The 21,716-nt window shown below is 47.6% G+C and overlaps 1 protein-coding gene across 6 annotated transcripts in view; it reads right to left on the bottom strand.

Moving 5' to 3' along the window:
- The window catches only part of FLNB (filamin B), a 390,880-nt gene that overhangs the window by 89,313 nt on the left and 279,851 nt on the right, over window positions 1–21,716 (bottom strand). For all 6 annotated transcript variants that reach the window (XM_075321342.1, XM_075321343.1, XM_075321337.1 and 3 more), the window contains exons 12-15: window positions 15,351–15,544; window positions 9,462–9,575; window positions 8,836–8,979; window positions 630–753 (exon numbers count right to left, since the gene is read on the bottom strand). In XM_075321342.1, the coding sequence (XP_075177457.1) occupies window positions 630–753; window positions 8,836–8,979; window positions 9,462–9,575; window positions 15,351–15,544 (576 nt within the window). The remainder of the gene's footprint in view (window positions 1–629; window positions 754–8,835; window positions 8,980–9,461; window positions 9,576–15,350; window positions 15,545–21,716) is intronic.

Genomic DNA, 21,716 nt, shown 5'->3' with positions numbered 1-21,716 from the left:
GTGCAGAACCTGATACCTGACCCTAGGTATCCCTACTGCTGGTCCCTGGGGTCCCTCACCCCTCTCGATGGGTTCTGCACCTATGTACCGAGCAGGATACCTGACCCTACGTATCCCTAATGCTGGATCCTAAATAGGGAACGGATGGGATGAGCTCTTCATCAACCTCACTAAATGCTAAAGGAAGACACAAGGAGGACACACACTGGGAAAGTGCATTAACTACTTCTCTAGAGATGACTCAAGGAGTTCAATAACGATGCGACAGAGGAGTACAAGCCACCTGCTTGCGACAGAGGAGTACAAGCCACCTGCTTGCAACCAGAGCTTGAATGAACTGAATAATATTACCAACATCAGTCCAGGGAAGAAGGGAGTATTTAAGCACCAAGAAAATACTGATGATCAGCAGCTGGGTGGAAAGCGAGCCCCTGCTGGGTCTAAAAGGGGACAAGATGAAAATCCAGCAGGAAAGCTACCTATACCAATGAATACTGACAGCAGGAACAATAGAAAGTCAGGGAGCATTTTGCGCAGACAAACGCTGTGACCTTCTATTGCCAGAAACCACATGACTGTCACCGGCGACACCATATCTTGAGAAGCAGATCTTAAGAAAAATCCATTACCTTCTCCAGCCTCTGTACAGTCCACTGTGAAGTGCGTTGGTTCATTTGCCTTCAAACCGGTCTTCTCCACGCCAGGGCCGAAGACTTTCACATTTTGTGGGTGACTGCCTTGTCCAATATTCACCTAAGTAACAAACAGATGAGAAGTGGTTTCTAATGCATTAAAAAAAAGAGAATTAGAAGAGAGCATATGACCTACTGCCAATAAGTCTGCATTTGGGCTCTTTGGCTTGTGCTCCTACCACCAGCCTCGCCATGGAAAATGGCCAGAAAGGCTTTAAATTGGCCAAGAAAATTACACGGCAGTCATGCAAATTATTCCCATGCTCGGCTGAGTGCTCCTGTGTTCTCCGTGATAAAGCGGCTGCCAGAACCATATGGCAGCGGCTTTTCTGACCATCAAACAAAATGGAAAAGGAACCTGATTTCCTACAGCCCGATCCTTTTGATGCCAACAGTCTGTTGGCAGAAAATCAGGAGGTCCCATTGCACATTACCCGGACGGCCCATTGTCGGGTTTTGCGGGTCTTTATGTGCTTTGCAGCAATACTGCAGACGTTTGGCGGTATTACGCAATATACACTGAAATGACCAGCTTGCCTGTGTACTGTATGGACAAGCCGGGGTAATACAGAGAAAAGAAGGGAATTTTGTTACTTACCGTAAATTCCTTTTCTTCTAGCTCCTATTGGGAGACCCAGACGATTGGGTGTATAGCACTGCCTCCGGAGACCACACAAAGCAATTACACTAAAAAGTGTAAGGCCCCTCCCCTTCTGGCTATACACCCCGAGTGGGATCACTGGCTCACCAGTTTTAGTGCAAAAGCAAGAAGGAGGAAAGCCAATAACTGGTTTAAACAAATTCACTCCGAAGTAACCTCGGAGAACTGAAAACCGTTCAACATGAACAACATGTGTACCCGAAAAACAACCAAAAATCCCGAAGGACAACAGGGCGGGTGCTGGGTCTCCCAATAGGAGCTAGAAGAAAAGGAATTTACGGTAAGTAACAAAATTCCCTTCTTCTTCGGCGCTCCATTGGGAGACCCAGACGATTGGGACGTCCAAAAGCTGTCCCTGGGTGGGTAAAGAATACCTCATGTTAGAGCTGCAAGACAGCCCTCCCCTATATGGAGGCAACTGCCGCCTGCAGGACTCTTCTACCTAGGCTGGCGTCCGCCGAAGCATAGGTATGCACCTGATAATGTTTGGTGAAAGTGTGCAGACTCGACCAGGTAGCTGCCTGGCACACCTGTTGAGCCGTAGCCTGGTGTCGCAATGCCCAGGACGCACCCACGGCTCTGGTAGAATGGGCCTTCAGCCCTGATGGAACCGGAAGCCCAGCAGAACGGTAGGCTTCAAGAATTGGTTCCTTGATCCATCGAGCCAGGGTGGCCTTAGAAGCCTGCGACCCTTTGCGCTTACCAGCGACAAGGACAAAGAGTGCATCCAAACGGCGCAGGGGCGCCGTGCGGGAAATGTAGATTCTGAGTGCTCTCACCAGATCTAACAAATGTAAATCCTTCTCATACCGATGAACTGCATGAGGACAAAACGAAGGCAAAGAGATATCCTGATTAAGATGAAAAGAGGATACCACCTTCGGGAGAAACTCCTGAATGGGGCGCAGCACTACCTTGTCCTGGTGGAAGACCAGGAAGGGAGCCTTGCATGATAGCGCTGCCAGCTCAGACACTCTCCGAAGAGATGTGATCGCTACCAGAAAAACCACTTTCTGTGATAGTCTAGAAAGTGAAACCTCCCTCAGAGGCTCGAAGGGCGGCTTCTGGAGGGCAACTAGTACCCTGTTCAGATCCCATGGATCTAACGGCCGCTTGTACGGGGGTACGATATGGCAAACCCCCTGTAGGAACGTGCGCACCTTAGGAAGGCGTGCCAAACGCCTCTGAAAAAAGACGGATAGCGCCGAGACCTGACCTTTAAGGGAGCCGAGCGACAAACCTTTTTCTAACCCAGATTGCAGGAAAGAAAGAAAGGTAGACAATGCAAATGGCCAGGGAGACACTCCCTGAGCAGAGCACCAGGATAAGAATATCCTCCACGTTCTGTGGTAGATCTTAGCGGACGTGGGCTTCCTAGCCTGTCTCATGGTGGCAACGACCCCTTGGGATAATCCTGAAGACGCTAGGATCCAGGACTCAATGGCCACACAGTCAGGTTCAGGGCCGCAGAATTCCGATGGAAAAACGGCCCTTGGGACAGTAAGTCTGGTCGGTCTGGTAGTGCCCACGGTTGGCCGACCGTGAGCTGCCACAGATCCGGATACCACGCCCTCCTCGGCCAGTCTGGAGCGACGAGTATGACGCGGCTGCAATCGGATCTGATCTTGCGTAGCACTCTGGGCAAGAGTGCCAGAGGTGGAAACACATAAGGGAGCCGGAACTGCGACCAATCTTGCACTAGGGCGTCTGCCGCCAGCGCTCTTTGATCGCGAGACCGTGCCATGAAGGTTGGGACCTTGTTGTTGTGCCGGGACGCCATGAGGTCGACGTCCGGCCTTCCCCATCGGCGACAGATTTCCTGAAACGCGTCTGGGTGAAGGGACCATTCCCCTGCGTCCATGCCCTGGCGACTGAGGAAGTCTGCTTCCCAGTTTTCTACGCCGGGGATGTGAACTGCGGATATGGTGGAGGCCGTGGCTTCCACCCACATCAGAATCCGCCGGACTTCCTGGAAGGCTTGCCGACTGCGTGTCCCCCCTTGGTGGTTGATGTATGCCACCGCTGTGGAGTTGTCCGACTGAATTCGGATCTGCCTTCCTTCCAGCCACTGCTGGAAGGCTAGTAGGGCAAGATACACTGCTCTGATTTCCAGAACATTGATCTGAAGGGTGGACTCCTGCTGAGTCCACGTACCCTGAGCCCTGTGGTGGAGAAAAACTGCTCCCCACCCTGACAGACTCGCGTCTGTCGTGACCACCGCCCAAGACGGTGGTAGGAAGGATCTTCCCTGTGATAATGAGGTGGGAAGAAGCCACCACTGCAGAGAGTCCTTGGCCGTCTGGGAAAGGGAGACTTTCCTGTCCAGGGATTTTGACTTCCCGTCCCATTGGCGGAGAATGTCCAATTGAAGTGGGCGCAGATGAAACTGCGCAAACGGAACCGCCTCAATTACCGCCACCATCTTCCCGAGGAAGTGCATGAGGCGTCTTAAGGAGTGCGACTGATCTTGAAGGAGAGCCTGCACCCCAGTCTGTAGAGACCGCTGCTTGTCCAGCGGAAGCTTCACTATCGCTGAGAGAGTATGAAACTCCATGCCAAGATACGTTAGTGACTGGGTCGGTGACAGATTTGACTTTGAGAAGTTGATGATCCACCCGAACGTCTGGAGAGTCTCCAGTGCAACAGTCAAGCTGAGTTGGCATGCCTCTTGAGAGGGTGCCTTGACCAGTAGATCGTCCAAGTAAGGGATCACAGAGTGTCCCTGAGAGTGCAAGACTGCTACCACTGCCGCCATGATCTTGGTGAACACCCGTGGGGCTGTCGCGAGACCAAATGGCAGAGCTACGAACTGAAGATGGTCGTCTCCTATCACGAAGCGTAGAAAGCGTTGGTGCTCTGTAGCAATCGGCACGTGGAGATAAGCATCCTTGATGTCTATTGATGCTAGGAAATCTCCTTGAGACATTGAGGCAATGACTGAGCGGAGGGATTCCATCCGGAACCGCCTGGCGTTCACATGCTTGTTGAGCAGTTTTAGGTCCAGAACAGGACGGAATGAGCCGTCCTTTTTTGGCACCACAAAGAGATTGGAGTAAAAACCTTGACCTTGTTCCTGAAGAGGAACAGGGACCACCACTCCATCTGCTCTTAGAGAAGTCACCGCCTGCAGAAGGGCATCTGCTCGGTCGGGATGCGGGGAAGTTCTGAAGAACCGAGGCGGAGGCCGAGAACTGAACTCTATCCTGTACCCGTGAGACAAAATGTCTGTTACCCACCGGTCTTTGACCTGTGGCAGCCAAATGTCGCAAAAGCGGGAGAGCCTGCCACCGACCGAGGATGCGGAGGGAGGCGGCCGAAAGTCATGAGGCAGCCGCCTTGGAAGCGGTACCTCCGGTTGCTTTCTTGGGGCGTGAGTGAGCCCGCCAGGAATCAGAGCTCCTTTGCTCTTTCTGAGTCCCTTTGGACGAGGAGAATTGGGGCTTGCCCGAGCCTCGAAAGGACCGAAACTTTGACTGCCACTTCCTCTGTGGAGGTTTGCTTGATCTGGGCTGGGGTAAGGAGGAGTCCTTACCTTTGGACTGTTTAATGATTTCCGCCAATTGCTCACCAAACAGTCTGTCTCCAGATAATGGCAAGCTGGTTAAACATTTTTTAGAAGCAGAATCTGCTTTCCATTTCTTTAACCACAAGGCCCTGCGCAAAACTACAGAGTTGGCGGATGCCATTGAGGTACGGCTCGTAGAGTCCAGTACCGCATTGATAGCGTAGGTCGCAAACGCAGACATTTGCGTAGTTAGGGACGCCACTTGCGGCACTGCTGGACGTATGAGAGAGTCCACCTGTGCCAGACCAGCTGAAATAGCTTGGAGCGCCCACACGGCCGCGAATGCTGGAGCAAACGACGCGCCGATAGCTTCATAGACAGATTTCAACCAAAGGTCCATCTGTCTGTCATTGGCATCTTTAAGTGAAGCCCCATCCTCCACTGCAACTATGGATCTAGCTGCAAGCCTGGATATTGGAGGGTCCACTTTTGGACACTGGGTCCAGCGTTTGACCACGTCAGGGGGAAAAGGATAACGTGTATCCTTAAGGCGTTTAGAAAAACGCTTGTCCGGATAAGTATTGTGTTTCTGGATGGATTCTCTGAAGTCAGAGTGGTCCAGAAAAGTACTCAATTTTCGCTTGGGATACAGGAAATGGAATTTCTCCTGCTGGGCAGCTGCCTCCTCTGCAGAAGGGGCTGGGGGAGAAATCTCCAACAGCCTATTGATGGCCGCTATAAGGTCATTTACCATGGCGTCACCATCTGGCGTATCCAAATTGAGTGCGGCGTCAGGACAAGACTCCTGATCACCCACCTCTGAACCATCATATAGGGACCCTTCTCGCTGAGACCCTGATCCGCGTGATGACGTGGAGGGTCTCTCCCAGCGAGCTCGCTTAGGCGGACTGGGACTGTCATCGGAGTCAGAGCCCTCAGCCTGTGATGCCTGGGACCCCCTTGAAGTACGGATTAGTTCCAACTGAGGGGGACCGGGGAACATAGACGCAGCAGTGTCTATGGTCTGAGCAACTGGCCTGGACTGCAAGGTCTCCAGGATTTTTGTCATAGTCACAGACATTTTATCAGCAAAGACTGCAAATTCTGTCCCCGTCACCGGGGCAGGGTTCACAGGCGTCTCTGCCTGGGCTACCACCACAATAGGCTCTGGCTGACGAAGTGCCACTGGGACTGAACATTGCACACAATGAGAGTCGTTGGAGCCTGCTGGTAGATTAGCCCCACATGCTGTACAAGCCGTGTATACAGCCCGTGCCTTGGCACCCTTGTGTTTTGCGGATGACATGCTGTTGTCTCCTCAAAGCAATATAGGGTGTACAGCCAAGAAGCGACCTTACAGTGCAGTATATAAATATATCTGGTACAGCGAAAAATATAACACTGTGGCACTAGTGGGGCCGCACGTATGTGCTGCTTACCGCCCGCTTAGCGCGGGTGTGTGGTCGCCAGAAACCCCTAGCCTGGGTCCCCCAGAGCCTGCGTCCGTTCTCCAGCCAGACTGCATGTGTATAATGGCTGCCGGCGTCCTGGGGAGCTGCAAGCCTGGGGGCGGGCCTAGGGCGTGCACAGAGAAAAAGCGCGAAGCCTGTGTCCTACTGTGCTCAGTGAGAGGGCTGGAGCATGTAAATCGTGCTCCAGCCCTCGGCGCTGCCGATTGAACAACGTCTCCCCCCTACCCTGATTGACAGGGTGGGGGGCGTTAACGAAGCGGAGCTAGGCCGCAGAAGACCGGGGACTAAAGTTAGAAGCGCCGCCGCCGTAAAAGCGCGGTCGGCGCGTCCCCGGCGCACTACAAGTCGCAGCTGCGCCGCCGCTCCAGGGGCGGTCGGCGTGGCGATCCACACACATAAAGTCCCCCAGTAATCTGCGGGGACTATAAGCCCAGCGCACAGCGCTACAGTCCCCGGCGCACTAGCACACCCAGCAAGCCTGGGGTGTGCGTGGCCTGCCATACGGGGACACAGAGTACCTGAAAGTTGCAGGGCCTTGTCCCTGAACGGCACTCCCGCTCCACATCCAGCAGGTTCTATGGGTCTGTGGATGGAGCCCGGCCTCAGGGCTTGGTGGCCGGTAAGATCCCACTTCCTCAGAGCCCCTCAGGGGGATGGGGAAGGAAAACAGCATGTGGGCTCCAGCCTCCGTACCCGCAATGGGTACCTCAACCTTACAAACCACAAGTGGGGTAAGAAGGGAGCATGCTGGGGGCTCCATATGGGCCCTCTTTTCTTTCATCCGATATAGTCAGCAGCTACTGCTGACTAAACAGTGGAGCTATGCGTGGATGTCTGACCTCCTTCGCACAAAGCAGAAAACTGGTGAGCCAGTGATCCCACTGGGGGTGTATAGCCAGAAGGGGAGGGGCCTTACACTTTTTAGTGTAATTGCTTTGTGTGGTCTCCGGAGGCAGTGCTATACACCCAATCGTCTGGGTCTCCCAATGGAGCGCCGAAGAAAGACCCTCATTTTAATAGTTCCTGGCTCTGATTGTGAAAAAGAGTCTAAGAACAGGTCAAAATGTTCCCTTAACCAAGCAACCCATTTAAAGGCATTCTGTCAGCAAGTTTTAACTAGCTCATCTGAGACTATCATGATGTAGAGGTAGAGACCCTGATTCCAGTGATGTTTCACTTACTTTGGTGCTTGATGCAGTTTTGGTACAATGTTTTATCTGCTGCAGACCTCGGAGTTCTCCAAATTCTGAGCCCTGTATAACCTCACCCGCCCTACTGATTAGCAGCTATGTATAACCCTATCCACCCCACTGATTAGCAGCTATGTATAACCCTATCCACCCCACTGACTAGCAGCTTTGTTTATAACCCCACCCAAACCATTGACAACTTTGTGTATAACCCCACCCACACCACTGATAAGCAGCTGTGTATAACCCCACCCACACCACTGATAAGCAGCTGTGTATAACCCCACCCACACCACTGATAAGCAGCTGTGTATAACCCCGCCCACACCACTGATAAGCAGCTGTGTAAAACCCCACCCACACCACTGATAAGCAGCTGTGTATAACCCCACCCACACCACTGATAAGCAGCTGTGTATAACCCCACCCACACCACTGATAAGCAGCTGTGTATAACCCCACCCACACCACTGAATAGCACATGTGTATAACCCCACCCACACCACTGGTTGGCAGCTGTGTATAACCCCGCCCACACCACTGATAAGCAGCTGTGTATAACCCCACCCACACCACTGATAAGCAGCTGTGTATAACCCCACCCACACCACTGAATAGCACATGTGTATAACCCCACCCACACCACTGGTTGGCAGCTGCATATAACCCTGCCCACACCACTGGTTGGCAGCTGTATATAACCCTGCCCACACCACTGAATAGCATCTGTGTATAACCCCACCATTAGTTGGCAGCTGTGTATAACCCTGCCCACATCCCTAAGTAGCACTTGTGTATAACCCTGCCCAAAACACTGATTAGCAGCTGTGTACACTGTACATAGGCAGAAAGCAATCAATTGTGTGGGCATTATTATAGAACTCATGAATATGGAGCAATACATGGTAACAAGTTAACTATTCGTCCAGTGATAAAATCACCGATCAGCAAAACATCTAAACTACAGCAAGTAGCCCATTAAGTGACATTGCTGGAATAAGGGTCTTTTTCTATTCTCACATTAGTTAACAAAAATCTGGTGACTGATTCCCTTTAAACAAGTTGTCCAGTAGAAAACCTAATTTTTTTTTACCCTATTAGAAACTTAATGGAGGAACAGGAACACCAGGACTCCGAACGTTGCGGTCCCAGCAAGCGGGACACATTGTAATCATCTTAGTAGCTAGTGCTAAATTATATTTCTACATTACTTAAATGTATCAAATTAACAAATAGCAAATTAATACCAATACATAATCCCACTATAAGCAAGGAAAACAATTTTCATCCCTAAAATAGAAATGATGGATCTTACCCTGAAGGGGCTGCTGGGGACACTTGCGCCGCCCCATGTGACAGCAATGGTATGTTTAATGGGCTTAGCGGGATTGTAGGAGCAGACATACGTGCCATCTGGTTTAGACTTTGTGTTGATATCCACGGGATTGCCTTCAACATCCTGGTAAAAATAAATAATAAAACCCCCAGCATAAGTGGAAATGAGTCAGAACATGTGTTTTTATTTGCCCGAGTCGGGGTCATGTGTGCCTCAGCATCTATGTACGAACGCTCGCGAAGGCTGGAGCTTTTATAGTTTCATCACTTTATTTTTCTTAGGAAAAAAATTAAAAAATAAAAAAAAAAGGACGAGCTCAGCATATATTGTGTTGGTGCGTAATGTGCAGTCATTCCAGGAGAACGCTGCCAAGAGGAGTCATTTGGTTTTATGGAAAGACGTTCAGCCTGTCTGGGGTTGTGTGGTCACCAGGAGAAGCTCATCGAGACCCCACAGTCTGAGGAGCACAGAGAGCCATTATACCCAGGAGGTCTCCGCCAGAGGTCAAGTCATCAGCCTGGAATTCCTTAACCTCAACTCTATTCCTTTTCGAGACTTTATTTGTTTTTTTTCTATTGTTCTCGTCTTATTTTTTTTAGATTTACCTGGGCAAAAATTTTCAAAGGTGCCGTCCCAGCATCTTTTGGATCGACAAAAAATTCTGCTGGATTGTTAACAATGCATCCAGTCTTCTCCAGCCCGGGACCGTATGCCTTAACCTGCAAAAGAAAAGTGAGAATGTATACATTAAAATTACAAAGGACATCCACCCCTCTCTGGTGGACCCAGTCCCCCAAATGTAGGTTTGTTCCACGGTAAGCCCATTTGTTTTCATGAGAATGGTGTAATACTTCATTTCACCTGTGGTGGCGCTACAGGGGGAAGTGAAAACTTATTGCCGAGTCTTTTTCCGATCACAGCCGGCAATATAAAGCGTGGGCTGATTATTTCTAAATATGCCTTTCAAACTTAAAAAAATTAAAAATCAAAAGAGGATTTGAAAAATCTTTTTAACTTCAAAAGAAAAGTCTATAAAATTAAGAAATGGGACATAGTCTGTGGGAACCGTAATGGGGGCTGTAATCATGGCTACAGCTCTGTTCACATTTGACTTGGAACCTGTGGTGGTGTCACAGGGGGAAGTGAAGACTTATTGCTGGTTCTTTCACCGATCACAGCCGGCAATATAAATTTTGGGCTGATTATTTCGGAGATGCCTTTCAAACTTAGGGAAAAAAACAAAACAAAATCAAAAGTGGATTCATAGTAACATAGTTTCCAAGGCTGAAGGAAGACCTTATGTCCATCTAGTTCGGCCTATTTTTAGTGCCGCTGTTATGCAGTGTTGAACCTGTGGAAGGCAAAAACCCAAAGAGTAGAAGCCAGTTTTCTTCATAGGGATAAAAATAATTTCCCGACTCCTAAGCTGGGTCACCTACAGTGCCTACAAGTAGTCTTCAACCCCCTGCAGATTTAGCAGGTTTGATAAGATGCAAATAAGTTAGAGCCTGCAAACTTCAAACAAGAGCAGGATTTATTAACAGATGCATAAATCTTACAAACCAACAAGTTTTGTTGCTCAGTTAAATTTTAATAAATTTTCAACGTAAAAGTGTGGGTCAATTATTATTCAACCCCTAGGTTTAATATTTTGTGGAATAACCCTTGTTTGCAATTACAGCTAATAATCGTCTTTTACAAGACCTGATCAGGCCGGCACAGGTCTCTGGAGTTATCTTGGCCCACTCCTCCATGCAGATCTTCTCCACGTTATCTAGGTTCTTTGGGTGTCTCATGTGGACTTTAATCTTGAGCTCCTTCCACAAGTTTTCAATTGGGTTAAGGTCAGGAGACTGACTAGGCCACTGCAACACCTTGATTTTTTCCCTCTTGAACCAGGCCTTGGTTTTCTTGGCTGTGTGCTTTGGGTCGTTGTCTTGTTGGAAGATGAAATGACGACCCATTTTAAGATCCTTGATGGAGGAGCGGAGGTTCTTGGCCAAAATCTCCAGGTAGGCCGAGCTATCCATCTTCCCATGGATGCGAACCAGATGGCCAGGCCCCTTGGCTGAGAAACAGCCCCACAGCATCATGCTGCCACCACCATGCTTGACTGTAGGGATGGTATTCTTGGGGTCGTATGCAGTGCCATCCAGTCTCCAAACGTCACGTGTGTGGTTGGCACCAAAGATCTCTATCTTGGTCTCATCAGACCAGAGAACCTTGAACCAGTCTGTCTCAGAGACCTCCAAGTGATCAAGAGCAAACTGTAGACGAGCCTTGACATGACTCTTTGAAAGTAAAAGGTACCTTACGGGCTCGTCTGGAACGGAGACCAGTGCGGTGGAGTACGTTACTTATGGTATTGACTGAAACCAATATCCCCACTGCCATGAGAACTTCCCGGAGCTCCTTCCTTGTTGTCCTTGGGTTAGCCTTGACTCTTCGGACAAGCCTGGCCTTGGCACGGGTGTAAACTTTCAAAGGCTGTCCAGGCCGTGGAAGGCTAACAGTAGTTCCATAAGCCTTCCACTTCCGGATGATGCTCCCAACAGTGGAGACAGGTAGGCCCAACTCCTTGGAAAGGGTTTTGTACCCCTTGCCAGCCTTGTGACCCTCCACGATCTTGTCTCTGATGGCCTTGGAATGCTCCTTTGTCTTTCCCATGTTGACCAAGTATGAGTGCTGTTCACAAGTTTGGGGAGGGTCTTAATTACTCAGAAAAGGCTGGAAAGAGATAATTAATCCAAACATGTGAAGCTCATTGTTCTTTGTGCCTGAAATACTTCTTAATACTTTAGGGGAACCAAACAGAATTCTTGTGGTTTGAGGGGTTGAATAATAAATGACCCTCTGAATAAACTTTTCACAATTTAAAAAAAAAAAAAAAAAAAAAGAAATAACATTCTTTTTTGCTGCATTTCACACTTCCAGGCTGATCTACAGTCCAAATGTCACAATGCCAAGTTAATTCCGAATGTGTAAACCTGCTAAATCTGCAGGGGGCTAAATACTACTTGTAGGCACTGTATCTACCTGTAATATTATTCTATTCATATCCTTCATGATGCACCTACATCATACGCACGCGCCGGTTATTGAGGTCCTGCGCAGGCGCACTTTGATCTGCCCTGAGCAGGGCAGATCAAAGTATTGTAGTGCGCCTACGCAGGACCTCAATACCGGCACGTGTGTATGACGTAGATGCGTCATGCACCGCGACTTCAGAATAAGGAAGACCAAGAAGGCCGCCACGCATCAGACCATTGTGCACCGGAGTAACCTTCTAGGTGAGTATTACAAAGTGTTTTTTTATGTTATACACAGCGGCCTGGGCTCTTATATACAGCATGCTAGAATGATGTATATAGGAGCCCACTGGTGGTGGCCACAGCTTATAGAGCAAAAAACTGGTGACAGGTTCCCTTTAAATCTCCACTCCAGTGGTAAAAAAGCAAACCGCTAAATTGGCACTTTAAAGAATTTGGGCAAAAAAAAAAAAATATGACAATACAAAAAAGAAAAAGGGAACTCGAAAAAGATGATGACTTCTCAGGTCCTTCGTACTTTATTTAACTTCAGATTCTGCATATTGCAAGCAAATAAAGTATCAAGTAGGGTTGGTTAGAGAGACTGGCAGATCGTCTATGTAGCGGAGCCAGGACCATGTTGCGGACAGCGCCACCTAGTGGTTGGGTAGAAGCAATGTTAAGATAAGATTGGAGAGGAGTGACAAGGCAGGCTAATTAGGATGGTCGGTGCACCCTTGCGTGGCCAAGAGGCTCCATGCACAGTTCTTTTCCGTGCTTTTGCATGTTCCCACTAATGACTGACCGCATTGGCTTGCCTGGAGCAGGCACAGTCTGCAGCGAAATGTCAACACTGTCAATCATCAGTGAGCGAGGCGGGAACATGCACACCCGGTGGGCGACACAATGCACTGCGGCTCTTGGGCACATCCAGGGTGCTCCGTTCAGTTTCTGCAGAATAATAAGTTTGCACTGACAGATTTCCTTAAAAGATCTATAATTTTAGGAAAATTTCTTTTTCTTCCCCCCCTGTGCATTTCATTCTCAGCATAAGGGAACCTCTACTATGAAGGATTCAATAACCTTATTCATAGATTACAAGGTAGCTGACAATTTAATGCCTCGCTGGAAACCTGCACTTGGCAGAAGTCTTGGGTTACAGACGGAGCAGACCGTGTTCTAGTCGGGACCGTTCCAAAACATTTCCTGTCTCAGAGGTGAGATTAGCCGCACGCTGTTCACTTCGCCGTACGTGCAAGATTTGCAAAATACAATGTAAAGATTTTATGAAGAACGTTCCTGTTCCTCAGAGGCGCAGGTGACGTCACACATGGAAACCGTGAACAAACCTATAACTTCATTACAAATGCACAGACGTTGCCTTACAAGCGAGGAGCGGCCCAACAGATGTGACCGGGGCATTAAAATTTACGTCAATAAACGGTCTTACACGGCTTTACTAATCTCACGAAAGGAATTACGGATCCTAACAAGAAGGAAAAGCCGCTGAATTATGGAATTCCCAGGATAAATAGACTTCAGGTATATAAAATTTATATATATAAAAAAAAAAAAAAAAAATAAAATATTTTTTTAAAACATCCTCGATTTAAATCAGTATCGGGTATGAGCGGCCTTGACAGCTACCAATAAGGTATTAATGGTTGTCTGAGGAATATTCTATTGCACTGAATGCACTTGAGCAAAAAATCATCAAGATCCGCTGCTGGCAGCACCCTTTGCTGATTAATGACATCCCAGATGTGCTTGATGGGAGTCTGGAAATGCTGCCAGCCATAGTAGCACGTTTAGACCACACAGGCTGCGCATAGTAACACCAGCAACATGCAGCCTGGTCTTGTGATGAAAAATCACTCTCGGGACACTTTGGTTATAGTACCCATTTGTAATATTGTAGGACATGGTCGTGCTGTTTTATGCTAGGTGTAATTTGTCTGTTTTCGGTACAGAGTATGCTGTTAAATAAATTTTGTAAAATGACACTGCTGCTAGTGAACGGAGGGTCCCCAATGTAGTAGAGCCAGGACCCTGTAGTGGCCAGCGCCTCCTAGTGGTTGCGTAGGAGCAATAGTAAGATAAGAGAGGGGAGGAGTGACAGATGGCCGGGGGATTGGTTAGAGAGACAGGCGGATCGTCGATGTAGCAGAGCCAGGACTGGGTAGCGGCCAGTGCCTCCTAGCGGTTGGGTAGGAGCAATGGTAAGATAAGAGAGGGGAGGAGTGACAGATGGCCAGGGGGTTGGTTAGAGAGACGGGTGGATCGCCAGTGTAGCAGAGCCAGGACATTGTAGTGGCCAGTACCACCTAGAGGTTAGGTTGGAGCAATGGTAAGATAAGATAGGGGAGGAGTGACAGATGGCTAGGGGGTTGGTTAGAGAGACGGGCGGATCACTGATGTAGCAGAGCCAGGACTGTGTAGTGGCCAAGCTGGAGCAACGGTCAGATAAGATAGAGGGGGAGTGACAGATGGCCAGGGGGTTAGTTAGAGAGACTGGCAGATAGTCTATGTAGCGGAGCCAGGACCATGTAGCGGCCAGCGCCACCTAGCGGTTGGGTAGAAGCAATGGTAAGATGAGTTCGGAGAGGAGTGACAGAGGAGCAGTGGGTGGTTAGAGAGAGACGGGTCTGGTGAGAGGGGAGTTCTGCAGAAGGGTTCGAGGAGTAAAGATGTGGCAAGGTGTCGGGAGCCAATAAGTGAACCTTGAAGTTACCCTTTAAACCGGTCTGGAACCTACAACTCACCAGAATAGGCTCAGGTAAGTCGCACAACTAGATAGCCACAAGGGCTCAGAAGCGGACAGCAGTGAGAAAAAAAACATGGGGGAACGGAGACAAGTGCCCGGCAGCTTGTAGGTTAGTTCCAAAATATCGGGGATAGGTCGAGTGAGAGTACCCCAAAGAAACAGCAACTGCAGAACCATCTGGAGTGAGGCAGTGTCTGCCATAGCGTGGAAAGAACAAACTGTTCAATCTTTGGGTTGCCAAGAGAACTCCGGTGTGTGTTTGACTACTGCATCTACGTTGGGGACCGGATGCGGGGTGATGGACGCCAACCCAAAGAGAATAGTAAGTATTGCACCCACCTAAAGTCATATACACAAACACATACACACACTTGTGAAGGGGTGCGAAGCCTCCACGGCCCAACGGTCATATCATCCTTCAATATAAAAAACAGTAACAGGTGCTTGTTAATGTAATGAACCCATTTAGCTTCTGCCTTGCAGCCTAAGGAACATTTACATATACAAACAATCCAGAAAGGAAGCAGGGACAGACTAGGAGCACATTCCACAAGGAAGCGAGGGCCTTCAAATAAATACATTATATAACACACGTCAGAGAAATGGGCTTTAGGCCATAACAAATGAATGTGCAATAGTAATACCGTGTTCTCAGTTACCAAAAAACTTTGATATTGAAAAGGTACAATAAAACTGCTTACCTTATCGGGGCTAAAATCTCCAGATGCCGGCTGGATGTAGGCCATGTACGGACTATTCTTGATGTCTTCGTCATCACACATGATGTGGACGGCATATTCACCTGGTTCTTTTGGCCAGTACTTGACATCGCACGATCCATCACTCTGATCGTCACACTCGATCTTTGCTTGAGATGGACCTTCAATAGCAAAACCTGCAGAATATGAAGAAAAAAAAAAAAACTCATGATATGAGACATGCTAGAAGTGGAAACACTTTAGGTGTATAAATTCCACAAAATGTATGAAAAACCTAATGAACCAAAAGGAGAAAAGGTAAAAATATAAAAAAGTAGTACGAAAAGAGATGTAACCCATGAGGCTGCTTTGGTCTGGAGAGCGGTTCATTGAAGGTTGGCTCCATATTCTATTTTCATGGATAGCATTTTTTGAAGTGAAATTCCCGCTTAACCATGAGTTTAACACATTTAGCAACTTTCAAGGAAGGGCTTTAAAGAAGGGCTTTAAAGAAGGGCTTTAAAGAAGGGCTTTAAAGAAGGGCTTTAAAGAAGGGCTTTAAAGAAGGGCTTTAAAGAAGGGCACTCCCACCCCCCACGCCGCCAATCCATAAAATCCCCCCTGATGCACACAGGGAGAGACCTGTCAATCAAGGGCAGTGGGCGGAGAGAGGCCAGGGACCCACCTATCCGAAGAGTCTCCCATGTGGTCCCCTGTCCGCAATTAAAGGATATTTTTCTCTACAATGCCGAGTATTTCAGAGTCAAACATACATGGCTGAATTCATACAGCCTGCTATAGATACAGGCTAGATTGGGCAGCAGATATCAGAGGTCAGGTTTCCTTTAACCTCTTCACCACCCAGTGATTTTCCATTTTTCCTCCCCTTCTTCCAAGAGCTACAACTATTTTTATTTTTGCTGACAATATAGCCACGTGAGAGCTCGTTTTTTGCGGGACAAGTTATACTTTTGAATGACGCCATTCATTCTCCCAGATATTGTACTGGAAAACAGGAAACAAAATCCAAATATGGTGAAATTGTAAAAATGTGCAATTTTATTATTGTTTTGGTTTTTTTTTAATTACCATTTTAACTGTACGGTAAAACTGACCTGGCATTAGGATTCCCCAGGTCGGTACGAGCTCATAGATCCCAAACATGTATATTTTTATTTAAGTGGTGAAAAAAAAAATCCCAAAATTTGTCAAAAAAGAATTGCGTTTGTCGCCATTTTCTGAGAACTGTAGCGTTCTCATTTTTTGGGATCTAGGGCTCAGTGACTGCTTTTTTTGCGTCTTGAGCTGACGTTCTTAATCATACCATTTTTAGGTATATTAAATGTTTTCATCCCCTGTTAATGCATTTTATTGCAATGTTGCGGGGACCAAAAAAACCCAATTCTGAGGTTTTGATTTTTTTTTTATCTTATGCAGATCAGAATCATTTATTTGATATTTTGATAGATTGGGCATTTCTGAAGGGTGTGATGCCAAATATGTTTATTATTTTTTTCAAATGAGTCAAAGGGGGGTGATTTGAACATTTTTTGTGGTTTCTCATATTTAATTTTTTTTATTCTTTTGATTTATTGATTTTACTAGTCCCCTTAGAGGACTTGAAGCCTGCACAGTATGATCACTTCTGCTGTTGAGAGCGGATCTCCTGTGAATGCTGCCGTTCACAGGAACTTCATCATGACAGTAACGGGAGTCATCAGCTGACCCCCGGCTGTCATGAGAACCTATTGGTACCCCATGATCGGGCCATGGGGCTGCTGAAGGCAGCGAGGAATGATGTGCTCCCCAAAGGCGCGTGTTAAATCCCACTATTAGAGATTGACAACAGGATTTAACTAGTTAACAGGCACGGGTGGATCTCTGATTCACCGGTGTCTGTTAGCTGCAAATATGTTGGCTAATCAGATTAGCGAACGTGTGGGAAAACATGCGGGCTCACCCCACGAGCTTGCATTAAAGGGACACACATGTCCTATATTGTAAAAGGGGGTAAAAGAGACCCAAAAACAATCTAAAAAAGGGGAAAAAAATGATAATTTGTAGGTATGGAAAAAAAAATTAACCATATTTGTTGTCCATAGGTTACTTTGTGGTCATCTACACATTGTATTAATTTGATTTTCCACAATTTCATAAATTTAGAATATTTTTGGTTACACATGCTGGTAAGAGTGGTGTCCAATGTAGAGATTGCCCAGCATTTTCCAAAAAGTATCCAAAATAGTGTCCTAGACCCCAACAGTGTTCTGAGCCAAAACAGTGTCTTTGACCCTGATCGGGTACTGAGCCAAAATAGTCACCAGGGGGAGCGACTGATGGAGCTGCTAAGAAGGGTCACTGGAGGCAGGGACAGTGATGCTGCGGGCTCGGAGGAGGGGGTGTTGAAGCTCAGGAGTGTCAGTGGACGGATGGTCGGCAATACTGCGGGGTCGGGGATGTTGCGGCAGTGGTGAGTGCCATTGATCTGTCGTTGGGCTCCAGAAGGTCACAGGACGGGGTGTCGTGGAGGGGTGCCAGTGATCTGACTGTGGGCACCATTGAATGACCTGCAGTTGAAGAGGTGGCGCATGCGTAGATAGAACTTAGCAGCCATTTTCTTGAAGTTTATCATGTCAGATCAACGGCACCCACCACCTTGACACCCTGTCCTGTGACCCTCCTGAGCCACTCCACTGCAGTGATACCCCCTCCTCCGAGCACTCAGCATCGCCGACGTTGCCTCCTGTGACCCCCTTCCAAAACTGCCGCCCCGGTAAACCATATTTAGATTATAAGACGCACCCCCATTTTACCTCAGTTTTGGGGGACGGGGAGTGAGTCTTATAATCCAGAAAATACGGTATATACCATGCCGTAGATTTCACTGTGGCCAATGGTTGATGCATTCCCGGGGATGGTTATACTGGATATTTAACCAATAAGACGGGGACAGAGTCTACACGTGTGGCCGCGAGGCATCAACACGTAAAACTGTTTTATAACCAAATATAAAGAGGTGTAATAAAATAATAAACTTTCAGATTCGTTCCAAAACATTTGCTGACCTTCACAGAAAACTTTCCGTAGCCTCTTAGAACACAAAAATGCAGTTTGGCAAAGTCTGTGTATGTTTTTAGAGTAAAAAAATAAATGGTGAAGCACAAATTAGATTAAAAAGAGGCCTTTGTGACTCGCTAAGGAATCCTTGATGGATTACATTGTCGTTACGCTAAGTATCCTGAAGTACTGCGGCTTACAGCACAAATCTCCCGCTTTGGTTTTCATCAATTTAACAAAACATGAAAAGCTGCGGAATTTGTTGGCCGGACGCACAAATAAAAGACAGCTTCAGTTTAGTTTAAACATAAACTATAAATGTATGTAAAGTGTTTGTATATTTTCTACTTTAGATGAACGCTCCTGGGCTTCATAACCCGGGGCTTGTGAATGTCTGAAATACGTTGTACGTGGCATAAACTGATGGAGGAGGATAGCTAAAAGAAGGCTGCGAAGAAGGAGTTGGCTCAATAGGCAGCCACCATGGGTCCCCCTGAGGTGCCCAATTTATTGTAATAGTGAACTGGTGATACTGATGTCACGGGTCTGACAGACAGTCATGTGGTTTCTGGCCATAGAAGGTCACAGTGTTTGGCTACGCAGAATGCTCCCTGACTTTCCATTGTTCCTGCTGTCAGTATTCATATGTATAGGTAGCTTTAGTGTTGGAATTCTCTCCCCCATTTGGACCCAGCAGGAGCTCACCTTCCACCCAGCTGTTGATCATCAATATTCTCTTGGTGCTTATATGCTCCTTCCTTCCTTTGGACTGGTGCTGGTGTTGTGAATACTGTCTGGTGGAGCTCCGCTCTTGGATTCCCTCCTGTGGTCGTTGATGTTAGTGGGTTGGATTCTGTTCCTCAGTTCTACACACCTGGTTGGTAGCTCAAACCTTGATTTTGGATATAGGCGTGTGCTGGCTGTTTGTCTTTGCCAGTTGTCTGAAATTCCTGAGACTATAGGAATCTGTCTCTTGTCCTCCTGGCTTCCCCGCTATCAAGCTAAGTTCTTGGTTTTGCTTCATACTTTTGTGTGTTATTTGCTTATTGCTTCTGTGAATTCTCTCTGAAGGTTTTTTGTATTGTATCCTGTTTTGTTTGTGCCTTCAGATAAGGAAGATTTATCTTCCGAGTCAGTCTATGCTATTTATCTTAGCAAGGGTTAGTCGGCAGGGTAATTGTTAGGGTTTTTTCCTACAGTTTCACCAGAGTCTTGTACGGATTGTGAACGTACGAGTATTAGATTACTCTTCCTTTTTGCACAATCCGTGTAGGAAGTTTGATAGGGTTTTTCATGCCGACCGCAAGAGTTCCCCATCCTGTCTTTCGTATTTAGTATAGTGTGGCCTCTCTTTGCTCCATCTTGCTCTTACTGTGTATGTGTTTTCATCTTTGCTCACAGTCTGTAGATGTGGGAGGCTGCCCATTTTCTTTGGGGAAATCTGCTCTGAGGCAAGATAGTTTCTTTCCACTTTCTGCCTTGCAGGTTATGTAGTCTTCCGGCTGGGTTTGAGGCATCTAGGTTGTTAGGCATGCTGCCCAGCTACTTCTAGTGTGGTAAGTTCAGGGCTTGCGGTTGGCACTTTAACACCTACGACTCTGGTGAAGTGTGTTCATGGTAGTCATTGAACATCGAATCATAACATGCTGGTGATATTCTTCAGTTCCTTCAAGCTCTGGTTGCAAGCAGGTGGTTTGTAATCCTCTGTGGTATCGTTGATGAAGCTTTAGTGGGGTTGGCTAAGAACTCATCTCATCCGTTCCTTATTTAGGACCCAGCACTAGGGATAACTAGGGTCAGGTATTCGGCTTGGCACATAGGTGCGGAACCTCTCTAGGGTGGTGAGGGACCCCAGGTATCGGTAGTAGATTTGGGGAAGGAGAAGATGGTGACTTCTGACCAAACACAGGGTTTCCCTTCCCTATCGCCATGCACTTGGCACTTCCCTGTACCTATCGTGACAACTTGTATATCTAACAAAAGGAATAAACTCAGACAATAGGCCCCTACTGAACCCAATCAGTGCTTGCCTGTATTATACGAGAGGTACGGTATGGTGCAACAGTTACTGAGATGGTTGACATCGGCCTAGAGTATGTAGACATTATGGACTGGTGACCCCATTTTTATAGGACATGTAAAAGGTCTCAAAGACAAAGCAACTATGGTCTCAATGGACTTATGTCCAGTTAGACGCATATATGTTTTCTAGTTTTCACACACACACACACACACACACACCCAGTTTAAAAAAAAAAAAAAAAAAAAAAAAAAAAACACACAGTGCCGTCCTCCAAGGAACCAGGACTTAAGGAGACTCGGGAGCTCCTGAAACTAACCAGTGGGACCAACCCTTAGGGGTACTTTACACGCTGCGACATTGCTAACGATTTATCGTTGGGGTCACAGTGTTTGTGATGCACATCCGGCGTCGTTAGCGACATCACAGTGTGTGACACGTACGAGTGACCTTCAATGATCGCAAAAGTGGTAAAAATCGTTGGTGTTGGAGAGGTCGTTCAAACACCAACCATCGTTGTCTGGTGAGTAGCGATGTTGTTCGTCGTTCCTGTGGCACCACACATCGCTGTGTGTGACACCGCAGGAGCGACGAACATCTCCTTACCTGCGTCCACCGGCAATGAGGAAGGAAGGAGGTGGGTGGGATGTTACGTCCCACTCATCTCCGCCACTCCGCTTCTATTGGACAGCTGCCGTGTGACGTCGCTGTGACGCCGCACGAACCGCCCCCTTAGACAGGAGGCGGTTGGCCGGCCACAGCGACGTCGCAGGGAAGGTAAGGTAAGGTAAGTAGTGTGACGGGTGTTAGCGATGTTGTTGTTAGCGATGTTGTACGCCACGGGCAGCGATTTGCCCGTGACGCACAACCGATGGGGGCGGGTACGCTCGCTAACGATATCGGAGCGTGTGAAGTACCCCTTAGGGTCATCGGTTTGAGAACTTTTTCTTCATTACAGATTTTAGCCCTCTTACATTTCTTTTCCATGGCTGGCAACCCTTGGAGGTGGCTACATTTATTAAATTAGCAAGCACCGAGGCGATCTGAAATATTAGCCCAGATTACATCATGACTTCGAGTGGACTGAAATAAGAAGCAGACATTGGCGATGCTGGACATGGATGGAGTCGCTGCACCATTGTGCTTCTATACTGAGCGCAGGTATCAATTTAAATGCATGGGCCACAATCCTGTCTTTGGCAAAGGTTGGGGGGTTCACACTTTGATCCTAGGCCTAGGGGGACAGGAATAGTGATATTTTGTGTTATTTGGAGCTGGCATGAGACTATGTG

Source organism: Anomaloglossus baeobatrachus, chromosome 8, assembly GCF_048569485.1.
Source record: "Anomaloglossus baeobatrachus isolate aAnoBae1 chromosome 8, aAnoBae1.hap1, whole genome shotgun sequence".
NCBI classification, from domain to species: Eukaryota; Metazoa; Chordata; class Amphibia; order Anura; family Aromobatidae; genus Anomaloglossus; species Anomaloglossus baeobatrachus.
The sequence above is the reverse complement of the archived record's forward strand: the minus strand, read 5'-3'. Positions and strand labels throughout refer to the sequence as shown.